Here is a 16,228-nt window from a genome sequence, read left to right as displayed (position 1 = left end):
ACATGAGGGTGATCAGTGGATGGATGGCATTCTTGGTACAGCAGTCTTCACTTTGTAATTCATCTCTGTTCTTTCTTGACCTTCTCTCTCTTCAGATCCTTTTTAAAGATAGCAAAGTTTTACACAGAAAGGAGGGAAAATTATTAGCATTAAGGATTTTTTTCTGTCTTACGGACCATAGCACTTTGATACTGTTACACACTTTCTGTTGTGCTTCTTACTGTCTTCTCCTCTAGAGTCAAATGTCCTCGGAGGCATTTGATAATTTTAGATTGTCTAGCCAAAATGTCAGTATCAGACCCAAGGCATTTTACCTTTCCAGACATTTTGTAAGGCTAAGTAAGGATATCTTTTAAAGAGCATAATTTTTAGCTCTTTAACTGAGTAACTCATTAATAATTTTTTTCCTTTAAACCTWGTGTATTCAGTGGAACAAGATTTAATGATAGGTTGAGAAACAACCTATATTTAGTACAGGGCAATAAAAGAAATCTATAGTATGAGGCTGTTGGTACTTAGGACCTGAAACCACACTGCCCACGTCACGGGGGTGATATTTGAGAGGTCTGCTCATGGCCTGTGGATCTTCTGCAGTTGGAGTACCACTAGATGAGCTCTGGGGGCATATATTCCCATTTAGTATCTTCATGGACTCCCAGACTGCTGAACAAYGACAGTCCAAGCATGGTAAGTGAGAATGGTCCAGAGATTTGCCTCATAAGTGCACTCATASCCCAAACTAAAGTCACAATGGAAGTGTACCACAGCTGCCATATTTATGAAAGGTCTGTATAATCAAATGGCTACAAATACACCAAATAACCCACAACATGCACATAACCCTGGCTAACATTCATGGTGGGAAAAGACAGAGAGGGAAAGGAGAGTTCACAATTTCTTTAGCTGCATCCATATCAGACTGCTCTTCAGCATGAGTGGAGGATGCAGAACTGGTACCTAAAATGCTTGGTTAACACAGTCCTTAGAGCTTATTTCTTTCAGTTCCCTGCTATTGCTCTGCCATGCATTTTATTTTCTCTGTAGTCTCCTTTTACAGATAGTAGGCTTTATTCCTGCATTTCTGAATATAGTCTTAGAATGCGCCCTTTTTTGACTGGATCAACAAGACTAATTCAGGACCTTGCTTAGTAACTATGCTACATCGGCAGATCCCCTCCTGTAGATTTTCTTTAACAGCCTTTAAGAATCATTGAATCATGTAGTGGTTCATGACAGCTTTTTCCAAATAAGTATTATTTATTTGCCCACAGGAACAAAACAGAGAATATAGCATTGACATACCAGAATGATTACACATACATTAATTATACCTAAACTAGCTTTTCCTTGATAGCATAGGGGAATATTGCTTGTTTCAAGGCACCCCCTTGTGCTGGCATTGGGTAAGACAAGTTGTACAGGAAGCTCCTGGCTCACTTCATCAGTTGGTTGAGGTCTGTGTTTTTTGTGTCACCCACTGTCCTTCATCTGCTACAGAGCTCCTTTGTTCAATATTCATGTCCAAAGACCCCCTGAGGTTTCACACTGAACTACAGAAGCTGATCAAACTGATTCAAGGCAGATGGAGTTAGTCTTCAAACTGTAGAGAACACCAGGGAAATGAAATTATTTGAAAATATTGCATATGGGTARGAAATGCTAATTGTAATTAACCATTATCCATCTTTGAAGTGATCCATTCTGCAATAACAGGAAAGTTCACATGCTATCTATAAGGTATTTATAGATATAGGTCACAACTCGTATGCCAGAAAATTAAAGGCTGCAGGTGTTAGTTTTCAAAACAGAAACTAATGAGTTTGGTCATTTCGTCCTGGGCTGTCCACCACACTTTGCAGAAAACTAGTTTTTAGAAGCTCATCTTTTTCTGGATAGCAAGCTCCCTGATCATGTCATGTCATGAATTGGGAAGCACAAAAAAAGTGAAAACCTTACAAGTCTTTATTCAGTTTGGAAAATCTTCTCTGTATTGTGTAAAATAATTAACATTTGGAATTACTTAAATAATGCTTCTGAAAGGAAACAAGCATCACTTGAAAGCCTGTGCTATCTGTAGATTTTACCTGTCTTAACTCTAAAATGTACGTTGAGCGCCAGCAATGTTTGGTTGGGCAATCTCTGTCAGTGGCAATATTCTGATGAGCCATCTGCTTGACAGAGATAGTGTGCTTTTATTAGGGAAAACATCCATTCTTTTTTGCTGTGCTTTTTCAGACTTGCGTGTTGAAGCTGTTTTGGAAATGTCCAGATTTTGGATTACCCTTCAGAAAATTATTTCCTTTATTACTTAGGCTTTCTTTAACAAAAAAAGGAGGGTATTTTCTTTGAAGAGATAAATGAGGAAATCTGCATGATTTTTGATGTCTCAGATATTAATTTGCTGATCATTTAATTGTATCAGAAGTGCTCGTGGTGGAAATTAAATTACAAATAGATGAGAACAGACAACGCATCACAAAAGAGAAGCTGAAGATATCTGCAAGTGTTTGAACCACTCCACAGGGCTCCTTACGTTGTTCAGACTGCAGAAGCGAGGCAACAGTGCCAGGATACCGCTTTACACAACATTTATTTCAGCACACAAGCACCTAACTTCACTGTCTACACCAGCTTTTTCATCTGTAGCATGCATACATATACAACCCACACTAARCACCCTATGATGCTTAGTGTGCCCCTTTTCTTTCCTCCTTTGGTGCCAACCCTGCCTACACTATCCCTTCCCATGTTTGTGCTGCTGCTTCTCTTCCCTGGAGCCATGCTTAGAGCTCTGCTGACAAGGCAGCACAGCAGATAGCTGGTGAATGTAGGCACATCATTCATTTCATATGGACATAATTCCTCTAAATAAGCTCAGATGGAAAGCACAATGTTATATAAGTACAATTTAAAAGGCTRTGTCTACCACAGGGTAAGTGAAGTATAGAACTTGAAAAAAACACACAACAGTGAAAGGCAGTGGTTCTTTGATGAAAAAATAAAATTTTGTAGGAGAGCCAGTTGTTCCATGAAGTCTTATTCCACCAGATTTGAAGATAAAATTAAATCATTAATGCATGAAATAGARATTTTAAGTTGGGATAAGTGCAAATCTAAATGCAACTTTAACTGCAGAATTGTTGCTGATGACTTCATAAAATACATCCCTTAAACAGCTGTTAATCTATTCACTGTTTATATTTTAACATTCATTTGTTTAGTAATCAGTTCTCATTTGTTCTATGTATGGTACTGCTTCTCTCTTATAGCAGCTGTGTTAAATGAACATTTGGAGGCACAAGAAGTGTTACAGAAATATTGTTTAACTATTCTGCTACATTATTTTTGTATCAATCACCAAGGACATTGGAATAAAAGTTAGAAATATGGCTCTTAGAGTATGAAGATGAAGATGCTTTGTCCTGTTCCTGAAATGGAATTTTCTAGTGGAAATTCCTGTGACTGTGCTTTACACTCTGCTTAGCTCCTTTGAGCAATTAATTTTCTCTATTGTCCATTCTTTTCTGTGATTCACTGGTGTGAACACATCAGATTTGATTYACTCTTCATTTTTGCTCTGTATTATATTAGAGACCTTTGGGTAATGTGCTGAGAGAATATTTTGCAGCCCTGATAGACTGAATGCATTCTGAGATTTTAGAGAATGGCAGTTTATAACACTTAATGTTTTRTCTAGTATTTTCTTCAAATATGGGGAACATTCATCATTAAAGTTGATTTCTATGAAGATTAATTCTTRTCTGAAGTACTTGTATTAAAGTGTCATCTTAATTTCTTCTTTCCAAAATTCTGATCTTTAACAAGACCACATTATCATAGTTAGTATTTGGTACTATTTATTTKTACTTCAGCTATGTCCAGAGCCCTGGACTGAATACATGAATGGAACATTGCTTTTCTTTGCAGGAACTTAGACGAAAATATAGTTACTTAGTAAACCATGGTAGTGCTAGGACATGATGACTAATAGCATAGTCTTGGACTGGACAGTCCTCTGTCCTTGGTCAGTGTTTACTAGTGATCTCAACCTGCATCTGCTATGAGGAGAGTGCCAGTCTGCCAAGTACAGCAGTGGGCAGAGGAGAAAGGCTGTTCATTAAAAACAACTGCTTGGATCGCATGCTGTTCTGAGAGAGGAAAGTTCCCACACAGTCCCACCCAAGCCAGCCACAATGCCAGGTGGGTTGTGGAGATGGTYAAAAAAAGAAGCAAGTGAATTCTCGAATGTGCTGTGCATTTTACAGATTTGCACAGTGTAAACATTTTGGGCATATTGTTTTAAGCTGGTTGATTAATCAAAATAGCTGCAAGTTAGCTTGATATTTTTCACCARGCATGTAAATAGATCCCACATGATGTGTTAAATTGGTGTTGTGTGTGCAAATGCTTAGCTGGGAGAAACATACACATGATGACAGGGCATCTTAGAAAGAATCTCAGGTATGCATTTTCATTGAAAATGCTGCAAGGCATTTTCATTGAAAAAGGCTTGGCTGTGAGAGAAATGTGCTTGTTTCTTAATTTAATCCTACTAACAGTTTACCACTTTCTGTTTGTGTGTGTTTCTTTTTCTCTTCCAGTGCCACCTTGGGCCTTAATAGCCATAGCCATAGTTGCAGTCTTATTAATCCTTACCTGCTGCTTTTGTCTCTGTAAGAAATGCTTGTTCAAAAAGAAGAACAAGAAGAAGGGAAAGGAGAAGGGAGGGAAGAATGCTATTAACATGAAAGATGTTAAAGATTTAGGGAAGACCATGAAAGACCAGGTAAAGTCTCTCTCCTTTTCTTTAACTCTTAAGTTGCATTTGAAGGATTCTGTCTGATGTGTCTACAAATGCTTCTGCCTGTTGCCTCTCTAGGGCCTCTGGGAAGAAGAAAATTATTGGCAGTGCCTTCTTGGTGGTGGCACAAAAGATAAATTGGGGTATGGCATCACTGATAAAGCAGTCAACCAATTTCCCTTCCCTGTTAAAGAATAATGAGCATGTAATGATTCATCTGGAAAGGACAAGAGTATCTTGATTGTCCCCAAAATGTAGCTGTGAGCTGTTTTCACTATCCTTTTTTTTCAGGACTTTGAACAGGACCAAATATGGTGCTTATATATGTTTATATTTCTAGCAGTACTCTTGACCTTACATGATAAACAAGTAGCTTTACACTCTGAATCTCTTTTCACAGAAGAGCAAAAATTTAGCTGAGTGACAAACAAACAGCATAGTATAATAGATAAAATGACAATCAAAGGAACAAGGGAAAACAACCAAAAAGGAAGAACACAGGAGAATTCAGCAAAGTGATGATGGGAAAATTATATTCGTAGGATAGAGGAAGAGGCTGAAGATAACAGAACATACTTTTAGCAGTAAGTCAGCTGAGTAACTTGGAGGAAAAGATTAGCATGATGTCCTTTGAGCAGCATCTTTTTCACAGTGTCAGAAAAACATGTCTATCAGGTCTGCTTTATGTCAAAAGAGCAGAAGACCGGGACTTAATTCTCAGGGCTACAGACTTAATTGATTAACATGTTCTTGGAAGAAAAAAAAGCTTCTTCCAACTAGGTCTTTGTATTGTCCTCTTACCTGATGATTAGGGTGCTATGAATTCATGTGGCAAACTGTTGAGAATGAGTACCAGAATGGGGAAATAAATTTGAAGCCATCTATCCTTACTGCATGGTCAGATTTCTTAAGCTAAGAAGACTAAGAGGCATATATTTTCAAATAAAAATAATGAGGAAACTTAGATTACTGCTTTGAAAAACCCTTTCAGTAGGAGTCAGTAAATTTAAAGATACTGTATGCTCAAATTTTTCTTTCCAAAATCCGTGGTAAGGTTGATCCAGAGCAGTCCAGGAATGCTTATTCAGCTGAAGATAGATGAAATATGGTAGTAATAAGTAGTTCCTTCCACAGGTTGGGATCTAGTGTGTGCAGAACRTTGGGCTGGAGGCAGATTGATTGGCAGTACAAGCCAAACTTGGGAGTTCAAGGAATGGGGCCAGCTGATCAGCAGCAATATCCAGGAACAGCCTAGAGCACAGTAGCTAAGAGGCTCACAGAGCAGTCCAGAAATGGTGGGATGCCACTGTAGAGCAATGAAGCAGCCTCCAGTGTGGCCTGTCAGCCGCTCCAAAAGAGCCCCAGGCAGGTTCGCATGATTCTCCAGGCAAATAAGAAATCCCAGGGAAAGAACAAAATCGGGAAAGGATGACRAGGTGGCCTTATGAGCCTGATGACTGGCCGCAATTGAAACACCTGAGYAGAGCCTGAAAGGAGCTCTGATCCGTGGCAGAAAATACTAGATAAGCTTTRAAGATACATAGCTATTTCTGGTTTCAAGTATGACCAAGAAGACAGATTTTGTTGTTGTTGTTGTTGCTCAGTGGRAAAAGAAAATCACTGTAAATCCAGTTGTTTTGTTCCTGTTCATGCTACTTAATTGTAGAAGCCACTACTGAAATGTTGATGCACTGGACATCAGTTAACTTTACATTTAAGCTGTATATATCAGTATATACACTATATAGTGGCCACTATATAGTGTCATCATCTGAGTGATGAGGGAGAGAGTGAGGTTTGATTTTGTACAGTCTGTTTTGGTTCTCAGACCCCACGTTCACATTGCATGCTTACAACTAACACAGTTCACACCAGTTGCCTGTCCTAGGTGTACATCACGTTTCTACAGCTAGTAGGCAATACAAAGCAGACTTCTGTGCAGCCATCCCAGATTGCTGTACCACAACCAGCAATCTTGCACAGGCAAAGAAAGCAAATGGCTGGAGAACCTTGTATCTGCAGACAAGTAGAGCGCACTAGATAGCACCCTGGTGCGCTGCTTCAGCTGTGTCTCCACCAGTAGGGAAGACACTTCATGTACGATGCTGGTGTGCTGGAGTGCGTGCTGCGTGACTCCAAGAATAGGCAGAAGGCGAATTCACACCTAAAAAGAACCTCGCCAGGTTCTYAAACCTTAAATCACTAATGTAGACACACTTGTAAGTCACATTCCTGAGGTAAGAAGATCAGTGAGCCTGAGATCAGAAAGCACTGGAGCAGAAATTTTGGGTCCTCACTTGAAAAAAAAAAATTATACTGATTTTGTTTTCTCCATATGATGGATGTGAAAGAAATCTGTTTTCTGTAAGCACCTTGATTTAGCATTCATAGATTCCCTGTGTTTGATTTATAGACTTTGTTCTAGGTTATTAATATTAAGTAATTGTGAGATATTTCCCCTCAGCTGTGCATGGAAAATCAGATCATCAATTTTTGGGTTACTTTGGGTTACTGTTAACCAACTTCCTGTCATTGGAGCAAGAATAATTTGGAAGAACTGTAATTATATTTGTGGAAAAATTCTTTGTGATATTTGTTATGTTGTAGCAATGACACTAATGATAACAAACCCAATACTGTTYTGTGGGACAAATAATGTGGAATTTGTTGACTGGTATTTATGTGGAGTTTGTTCCATATCATGTAAGACCATTGTTGTATTTACAATATAGAATTATGTGTTTTTAATTATATTTTTTAGGACGTGGATAAATGACCAAGGATTCTAGGAACAAAAATATTTTAAATGAAAAATTACGTTACAAAATTAATAGTGAATTTAATATTTATCTTTTAAGGGGAAATTTTGATTAAAAAAAGATTCATGAAGCTCATCTCTGTACTTTGAAATGTTCTACAGATTATGTACTTATTTGGAGAGTCCATTCAAAATAATCTGTATAATTATTTTAAAATATTTTTGTCCAAATATTTCAGAATTTAATCAATATGCTTTAGTTTTACATAGTTACACCTAAAGATGGTAGAGTCCTAGTTGATGTAAATGTCRTATTTTTAATAAGTGGATGGATGCATCACACACTCTCCAAGCAAGCTTCCTCTCCACTGTCTGGGTTTTCAAAAATAGGCTGCTAGAATTAGCCTCTTAAATTCATATTTAGCAGTTTGTTTGATTTGTCTTATGAATTTAAGCCCTTGGCATTGAATAGCTTTTACTGACTTAATTCCTAATTTGAGAAATCTTGCCTGTCTTTCTTTTTTTTCAGCATGACTGATATTGACACTTTAATCTTGATTTATCAGTGCAAGTTGTAGTATACCCAAGCTGAAGTCAACGCAGTGCTAAATGTAAAATATTTCAGTAATGAGAAATGAATCACTTTAGGGCTCTCACATAAAATAGAAAGAGGAAGAAGGCTATTTAAAGAAGCCAATTTTAATGTAAAAAAAAAATAAATGTAATTGAAAATCAAGATGGAAATCTAATGCCCTTGTAAAGGGCACGGTAGAGTACAAAAGATCTGAAATGTTTTCCAAAAACCAGAAAGATCACTTAATGAATTAAGTCCTTGTTAGAGCTGAACCTGCAAGTGCTAATCACCTGCTGCCTTTAGCTGAGAGTGCGTAATAACGGTTGATAGGCACTTGGCATCTTGCAAGATCCTAGCTCCCTAAGCACACAAAACCTGAAAGGGAGTAGCACTTGGTAAATCTAAAATAGCAGCCTCCAGAGGTGTAATTTCAATCGTAGTCTGGTTTTGTTTGTCAAAGAGAACTTCTCATTTGCCTGTGATGACCTGCTGGTGCTGACCTGTAGATACATGCCAAATCCTTTTATAGCCATATAGCTAGACATAGTTAAAGGTCCTTTTGATACACAGACTCAGTYGGATCGATAGTCATACATGGTAGCTAGACAGTACAGAAAGAAGAATGATATTTTGTCTTCTGTTRGAAGACTTATGCTTCAAAAAGTCCACTTTGCTGAACGCAGCTTCTGATCTGATATTTTGAATGAGAAATTGTTTATGAAATAGTATAGATTATGAGTAAAATTGGTTACTGTAAAGCAGGAGAAAAGTGAAAAATGAAATTAGGTTTTCAGTCTTGAAACGCTTTTACGCTGCAGGCAATTTGTACTTGTTCAAGTAGAACATAGAGCCGCACAAAAGCCAGTCGGAGAATGAGATGGTTACTACAGGAGGCAAATCATTATAAGAATGTATTATTACCAAAAAAGGTCATTTCTCCATGGTTTTTACTACTGTTTGTGTGTGGATGTTTTAATTTTTATTTCTTCCTTCTATGTCCTCCTTGTCTATGTTGTGTCTCATGACTGTTCTGGATTGTCACTTGCGGTAGGTTTATCTTGCTATTTGGACGCACCTAGTCTAAAGCTCTGATACGTATAGTGTTCTGACAGCTCTGGCTCCTCAGCTGAGATTTATATGTAGCTTTGACACACACATCAAGAGGCTGAACTAAATTGATTGAGTATTTTCTTTTTGGGATGAGAAGTGCTAGAGGAGGGGATAGGAAAAGCAGCTGTCCTTTTTTTTCTATAGTTAAAACTTACTCAGTCAAACTGTACTAGAAAGCTCAAGTTTAAAATCAATAGGCACATAAAAATAACTTGTGGSGTTTATTTCCTTTTTGTTTAAATGTCACCATATCGAAAGCAGGCTAAAACAGTATGTATTTTTAATGTCTTTTTCTTAATGTCACTAAAATGATTGGTACCTCATGAAACTTGCAGGTTAGTACCTCATGAAACTGGCTCTCTCATCATCTCAGTACACTGTGCACATGTTAAGTTCCTTATCAAAGCATGCTCCATACCAAAGTCTTCTAAGTAGTCTTACTCCAGAATTGTATTGGAGTAACTGAGTGAAGACTAGCATCAACATTTTTATAAGACCTTCCCATCTCAGTTTTTATCTTTATAGTTTTCCAGTATCTGCCATGCCTTTAATGTCTCCCACAGTTTTTTTCTTCAGGAAAAAAAAAACAAAAACAAAAACAACAAGCATCCAGCTCTAGAGACACCATAATAGCTGCTGATTTATTGGGTCTGAGTTTAATGCATTGGTACAGCAAAATTCTTTCTTAAGCTCAGCCTGTAGGCTATGGAGAGGAGGAGACTTAATCGGAACGGTGGCACTGAAAAATTACTAAAATTTAGCCCTATTGCTTGGAGAATAATTGCTGCAGTGGTCTGAACTTTTATTAGGTCACAAAGCATTTGTGGAGAAGGAGATTTAATATCGCAGTCATTTCTCATTGCATCAGGTTGAAACACTATTGTGAGTGAAAGATTTTGGTTTTACAGAGAATATGTCTGTTAGGTGAAACAGGAGATTTGGGGTCTGGAATATGGAGGATACCCTGGAATATATGGAGTATATTCTTGGCTCTGCTACTGTCTTACTGTGGCCTTCAGTCAGTCACTTGACTTCTTTGTGTGTTTGTTTTCCTTTTATATAGGCTTTCCTTTTACRTTGGGGTAATAATGCCAACCTCGTCAGAATATTCTGATTAATGTTCATGCATTAGTAGCTGCGAAATATTTGGGCATTTTAAATTATATAGTACAGAGAGATGCAATTGCACCCAACCAAACTTCAACGTATAACGATTTATGTACATTATTTCACTTCATCATTTTAGCTGTTCAGCAGTAAACGCTCTTGCCCTCATTGAAACAAAATACTAAAGGAAAAAGCTTTCTATTGTTACATACCCTCAGAAATATTTCAAAATAATGTAAGTTGAGCTGTAAAGCATAAGCATGAAGATTCTAGCCAAAATCAAGTCAGTAGATTCCACACTGACTTCCATAGAGCCTGGATTTCACTTGAAGGAGCTGATGCTTTTATTGACAGTAATAATCTGATAGGATCTATCTGAAGGAAGGGAATTCTCTTGCTGGTATTGTTTTTTGCTTCTGCAATTTTCATTTGCTTGCTTGCTTATTTCCCCAGCTGAATCCCCGGAGAATAGTGTATTCATTCCATGAAGCCACCTGTCTCAGCACACCATTTCCCATTTGTTGGCATCTTTTAACCCACACGGAAGTTTATGTTGGCCAAGGCTTATTCATAATGCAGTGAGCCATTCTAATTCAGACTCAGAAAGACAATATGTGCTGCAGAGCCATTAGAAAGCAGACAATTACTCAGAAATAATGCGAACAAGACATTCTTGGAAAAAAAGCTTGACCCATCATCCTGCATTTTCTCTTGTCACAGAAACCAACTGTGCAGGATGCGGAAGACTTCATGAAAAACATGAAATTAACAGGTTTATGATAATGCAATGCTATAGATGAGTATTTGTGTTCTGCAGGGCTTTCCACAAAACTCTTTTTTAACTATAGATTTATATTAGACTTTCATACCCTTGGAAATTTAGAAGCAACAGCTGTAAGCCACAAATCTGGGCTTATTTACTTTCTTGTCTCTTCCTCTCRGTCATTCCCAAGAAGACATAGTAAGCTTGCTTTGCATGCTTCCTGAGTTTCTGTTTCCTCCTTTTAAAAATATTTTTCCTGTAAAATAATTCATTTATTACTTTATTTATTACTTATATTCATTGTAACCTGTTTTATTGAAAGGGTGATATGAAGATACAGGCCTTACTCATTTTCTTACATGTCTTGTTTGCTATACTGAAAGTCTAGCCTTTGGAAACTTCTGTAGTTAAGGATTTTTCTTTCTTGTGTTCTCTTGCTTAACAGACCAAATTTTGAATTCTTTATTCAAGACCAGAGTCTACAGGTTCCTAATGCAAGATGTTTAGGAATGGCATTAGCAATATACAATTATTCCCTAAATTGAGTGGTCTGAATCACACTCTCAAGACATTTACCTGTATCTACTGATTATATGGGGAGCTAAACTCTTATAGTAAGTGCCTGAAGCTAGTGGATATGAATACCCAGAAACATACCCAGTGGATATGAATACAACAGGAACAGCAGTTCCTATCAATGAGCTATACACTTCCAACCCTATGGGGAATATTTAAATGTTTATTTCTTAAGTAAAGGCATTTTTTCATTGCAAACAAAATGATGGATGATAAGTATGAATAGCAAAATTGTCTTCAAGCAAGAGAAAATCAGATACTGATAAAGCCCCGTTTAAAGGATGCTCAAAGGATGATCTTATCTCTTTTCTGAGCAACTGAGCCAAAGGACAGGTCTTTGCCAGCTTTTTCTCTGTGTATCAGTGCGACATTGCATAAATCATGTCTGGCTATATTTAGCTTTATTTTCACTGTTAAATAGATGTAGCCCTAATGATATAGTATGACAAATTTGTCAGATGGAAATAAATTTGGTACTCAGAGTGGTCCTGTCATACCCGGGAGCCAGCTCTGGCCCAAAGCATGCTTCCGTCTGGCCTGCCGCCATACATTTGGGGAGGATGAAGAACAATTGACTGAGTAGCACTCACTGGCCAAGCAGCCTAAAGCTGCCTCCTACGCACAGCCTGGTGCTCAGCACAACCAGCCACTGCCATATGGGAAGTGGGGGCAGAGCATGCAAGCGTACTTGCAGGAGCACTTGCTTCTTTCTGTTTGTGCATGTGGGCCCTGCATCCAGAACGGAGCCCCAGCCCACAAGGTGGACTTCCAAACTGAGCCCCCAGGTTGAGATTGTCAGCATCTTTTTTCAGCAAAGAAAGGCTGGCTACAAGAAAAACAGCTGATCTGGGGACTTAACAGCTCCACCTTGAATGTACTTCTCCACATTTTACATTAAACACGCTGTATTGCACCAAAAGAAGTCAATATTTCTGTATCAGAACAATATCTCATGAGCTCTTAAGCAGAACTTTATAACTTGTATCCCATGTCATAGAGCTCCTAAAGGAGTTAAGCCTTTTGAATAATCCAGCAGACAATTTAAAACCTGGATAACAAGCAAGAAAGTAATGTCAAGGCATCGCATGCTAGACACAGCAGGATCTCGCTCATTCTCTGCGTCGGTGTGGCCCACTGCTGGTGTGTGAGGCCAACAATCCTGCGGCAGTAATAGCAAAGTGGATTTCACAGTGACCAAAGCCTGACTCAGCCCCTGGAAACCCAGGCACAACATGCTCTTTAAATTAATTCATGGAGAGAAAGCAGATGCTGAAAGAATGAGATTTTGCCTTTCCTTCTGAGGGACTCTGATAGACAATATGTTACAATTGCAAGAAGAGCAGGCTTTTCTGGTGACCTGGACAGGAATTTTTAAAGGCTTTTCTTGTCCCTCTGGAATAAGGATTGGCCAGGTCAGAGTTATGTTGCTCTTGAATGTGAAAGAAATTGGTAAGAGATGCACCACCATTAGTGGAAATACAGCCATTCTTAAGCATGGACATCAATAGGAGGAAAAATTGCCTTTGAGATAAATTCATTGTTGGACATGGCACAGAACATTTTCTCTACAGAATAATACTGTTTTCTTCTATTCAACAGGCATTGCACAAGCCTGAGGACTGGGCATCATTCACACATTAAAAAAATATCCCCTTCACCATGTGAACAAAAAGAATGATTGATGGGATAAACTTAGATGGAATTCAGACTGCAACATGCGCTGTGCAGCACATAAGCTTACAGGCTGCAGTTTATGTGGTATTTTTTCCTGCCTAAGGTTTCTCATTCTTGTTTATTGGTAACTGTTTCCTTAAAAATGAAATCATGGGTCAGCCCATGAAAGGAAGCAGTCCTAAAARCATTGTTAATGAAGGTATTTCTTTACATACGACGATGAAAGACAYTCCGTGTGCAGTCCTAAAAAGATTGAGAAATGAACTAGGCATTAACAAACGCAACACTAAGATAGCAGAGCAGAATACTCCTTGACGGAGCCTTGCGTTGTGATAGTGACTCAGTCATGATTGTGGCCTCTGTGGCCTCCTTTATAGGAGGCAAAGAAGCACGCTACCTCAAGCAGTTTCAGTATTTGAATCTCATATTAGTTTGTTTTCTTGGAGCTTTTGCATTTATAGAATCTGAAGACAAATAAAAGACCAACTGTACTAAATCCRTTGCAGACCCTCATGATTTCTATGAGAAATTTAGGGAGGGATTAAATAGAAACATGCATAAAGATGTTTTAATTCCTGGAATCTCTCTGTGTCTTGTGCGTGATAGTAGTGGTGTAAACCCAGTCACAGGGTGCAGAGCTTTTGGTGGAACTGAACTGGAAGGAAGGGAAGTTCAATGTAGCAGAAGAGCAGCTGGCATTGCAAAGTGGCTTTTGTTGCCTTGTGGAGTGGAACAGTGAAGAAGCCCAGGAAACGTGAAAACCCACTCCAAGGTGTAGAATCTGCAGAAGCACTGTTCTTTTTTTCTTTCGTCTTTCCTCTGGTGCAAAAGATGAGTCTACAAAATATGAAAATGAAGTATTTTCTTTAACAGCTCAGAAGAAAATAAGAGACTGTAAAACCACCCTTAATTATGTTATGGAAGTGAAGAAGGAACCAGCAGATTGAGACTGTGTGTCTTGAATTGCTGTAATTTAGCCTTCTTTTTTTGTAGAAACCTCTACACAGTAGATGAGCTTCGAAAAAGTTGACTAAGTGTGGCACAGAAAGAAAATCCTGACGGCATATGTAGAWTCATGTCTACACCCTTGGCTAGAACTAGTTACAGAGCTCATTCAAATGTGGATCAAACAATACATTGCTCAAAAAGATTCATTTGCCTTCAAGCTCTAATAAAGCATATTGTCTACTGTATGGCTGTACTAAGATTCATAACACAACATAACATTTTCTACTTTATGATTTCATTAGATATGAATATATCACCTGGTGACAGTTGTGTTGGGTTAACACTTTTCTTGTCTATTTTTATACCTGCTTATACAGAAGTRTACGTTTTTCAGACACTTACACACATGTAAGAGGTATGGTAGTTCTGTTGCTGTGTGTTTCTGCATATGTTATGCAGACAAAGAAATCGCTTGAGTGAACTTCACAGTCATCTCAAATTAGAAAAACTAAATTCTATCTCTGGTACTATGTAATAATGTGTTTCTATGCTGTGTATTTCACAGAAAAAGCATTAAAAATGTCACAGAATTAAWTATTAAGAAAGGAAAAGAAAGGATTATATTCCTCTGGATCTAAATACAGTCTTTCTGATTGCAATTATGTCAGTTGGAGAGGCTTGAGGAAAAGGCTGGCTTGTAATTAAAAATATTTTATTGTCTCCAAAACCAGTAAAATATAGCTGCGTATTTTAATTGATTGTAGCAATACAACAATAAGATCCTGTACAGTGTGCTATAAATTGAGGTTTGCAGTACTATTCCATTAAATATTGATCTTTCGGAGAATCTCAATACAAAATGAAAATCCCTATGGGGTGTTTCAAGTGCTTTGAAGCAATCCAATTCTTCCTTCTCTTTGGAACACAGCAGCTGCATCAAACATGAGAAACTTCTGTGCTTCCTTTGACTCAACTTCTTCTTAAAGCATTGGCTCCTAGTTTGAAAGCAAATTCCTCTCTTAAAGATAAAAACTATTATATACAGACTGCTTAGAGATAATCATTTGTCATTTCCTCCCTCCCCCTGCTCCACAACTCTGGCAAAATCAGAACACTCTGTCTCGTTCTTAGTATTTTGTAGTTCTTCAGTATTTCTGAGTCAAGGTCAAAAAGAATCATGTAGCTCCTCGGCCGATGTGAGTAGTGTGGACCGTTTTCTCTCTCCTGGGAAATAGCTTTCACCTTCCAATAGGCCTGCCATAACCTGTGGAGGAGAGTTTCCCAATCATTCGGCATGTTCTAACTGCATAAGTTGAAGCACTGCAAGAAGCACATAGTTTCCTTTGCTTCTCATATTATTTTCTAGAGTCATATCGTAAGAACTTCTTCACATTGGGTTACCCATCACTTTGGCATTTCCCAGGTTGTTTAGCTATGCAGAGGAGTTTATCATTTCTCTAGAGAGAGAATACARAGATGTATCTATTGCCTCAATGCAATGCTTACAAATGCATTGTACCTAGAAAATAGCATAGACAGTTCTCTTTGCATTATCAGAGAGGCTGGTCCCTTTTATCCCTGAGGAATGGCTGTAGAGTAGTCCCCCTCAAAAAAATCCCGTAACAACACTAGATGTAGCAGCAGAGTGGCCAGTACTTATCCCAGCAACCAGGATATATCTGTCTGGATAACTATACAGGTGCTGTTAATCATTCTTCTACTGTGAAGCTCTCTACTGGGGCAGTACTGAGATGATTCAAAGCAGTGTGTCTTGGAGTTAACATCCAACTGTGAGTTATTGCTTCCTAGTGTCTCTGGACTGAGACAGATGTTGTTGCCTCGGTTGCACTGAGTGAGTCACATCTTCATAATTTTTCATGATCAGAGAGTCTTGAGGCTTACTTTTATTCCTAGTGA

The 16,228-nt window shown here is 38.2% G+C and overlaps 1 protein-coding gene across 3 annotated transcripts in view; it reads left to right on the top strand.

The window, feature by feature from the left end:
• Positions 1-16,228, top strand: part of SYT1 (synaptotagmin 1) — a 269,749-nt gene that overhangs the window by 170,577 nt on the left and 82,944 nt on the right. For all 3 annotated transcript variants that reach the window (XM_085320512.1, XM_085320510.1, XM_085320511.1), the window contains one exon: positions 4,602-4,786. In XM_085320512.1, the coding sequence (XP_085176638.1) occupies positions 4,602-4,786 (185 nt within the window). The remainder of the gene's footprint in view (positions 1-4,601; positions 4,787-16,228) is intronic.

Source organism: Rhea americana, unplaced genomic scaffold, assembly GCF_003343005.1.
Source record: "Rhea americana isolate MKP2758 unplaced genomic scaffold, rheAme1 scaffold_64, whole genome shotgun sequence".
NCBI lineage: Eukaryota > Metazoa > Chordata > Aves > Rheiformes > Rheidae > Rhea > Rhea americana.
This window is presented reverse-complemented; position numbering and strand designations above follow the sequence as displayed.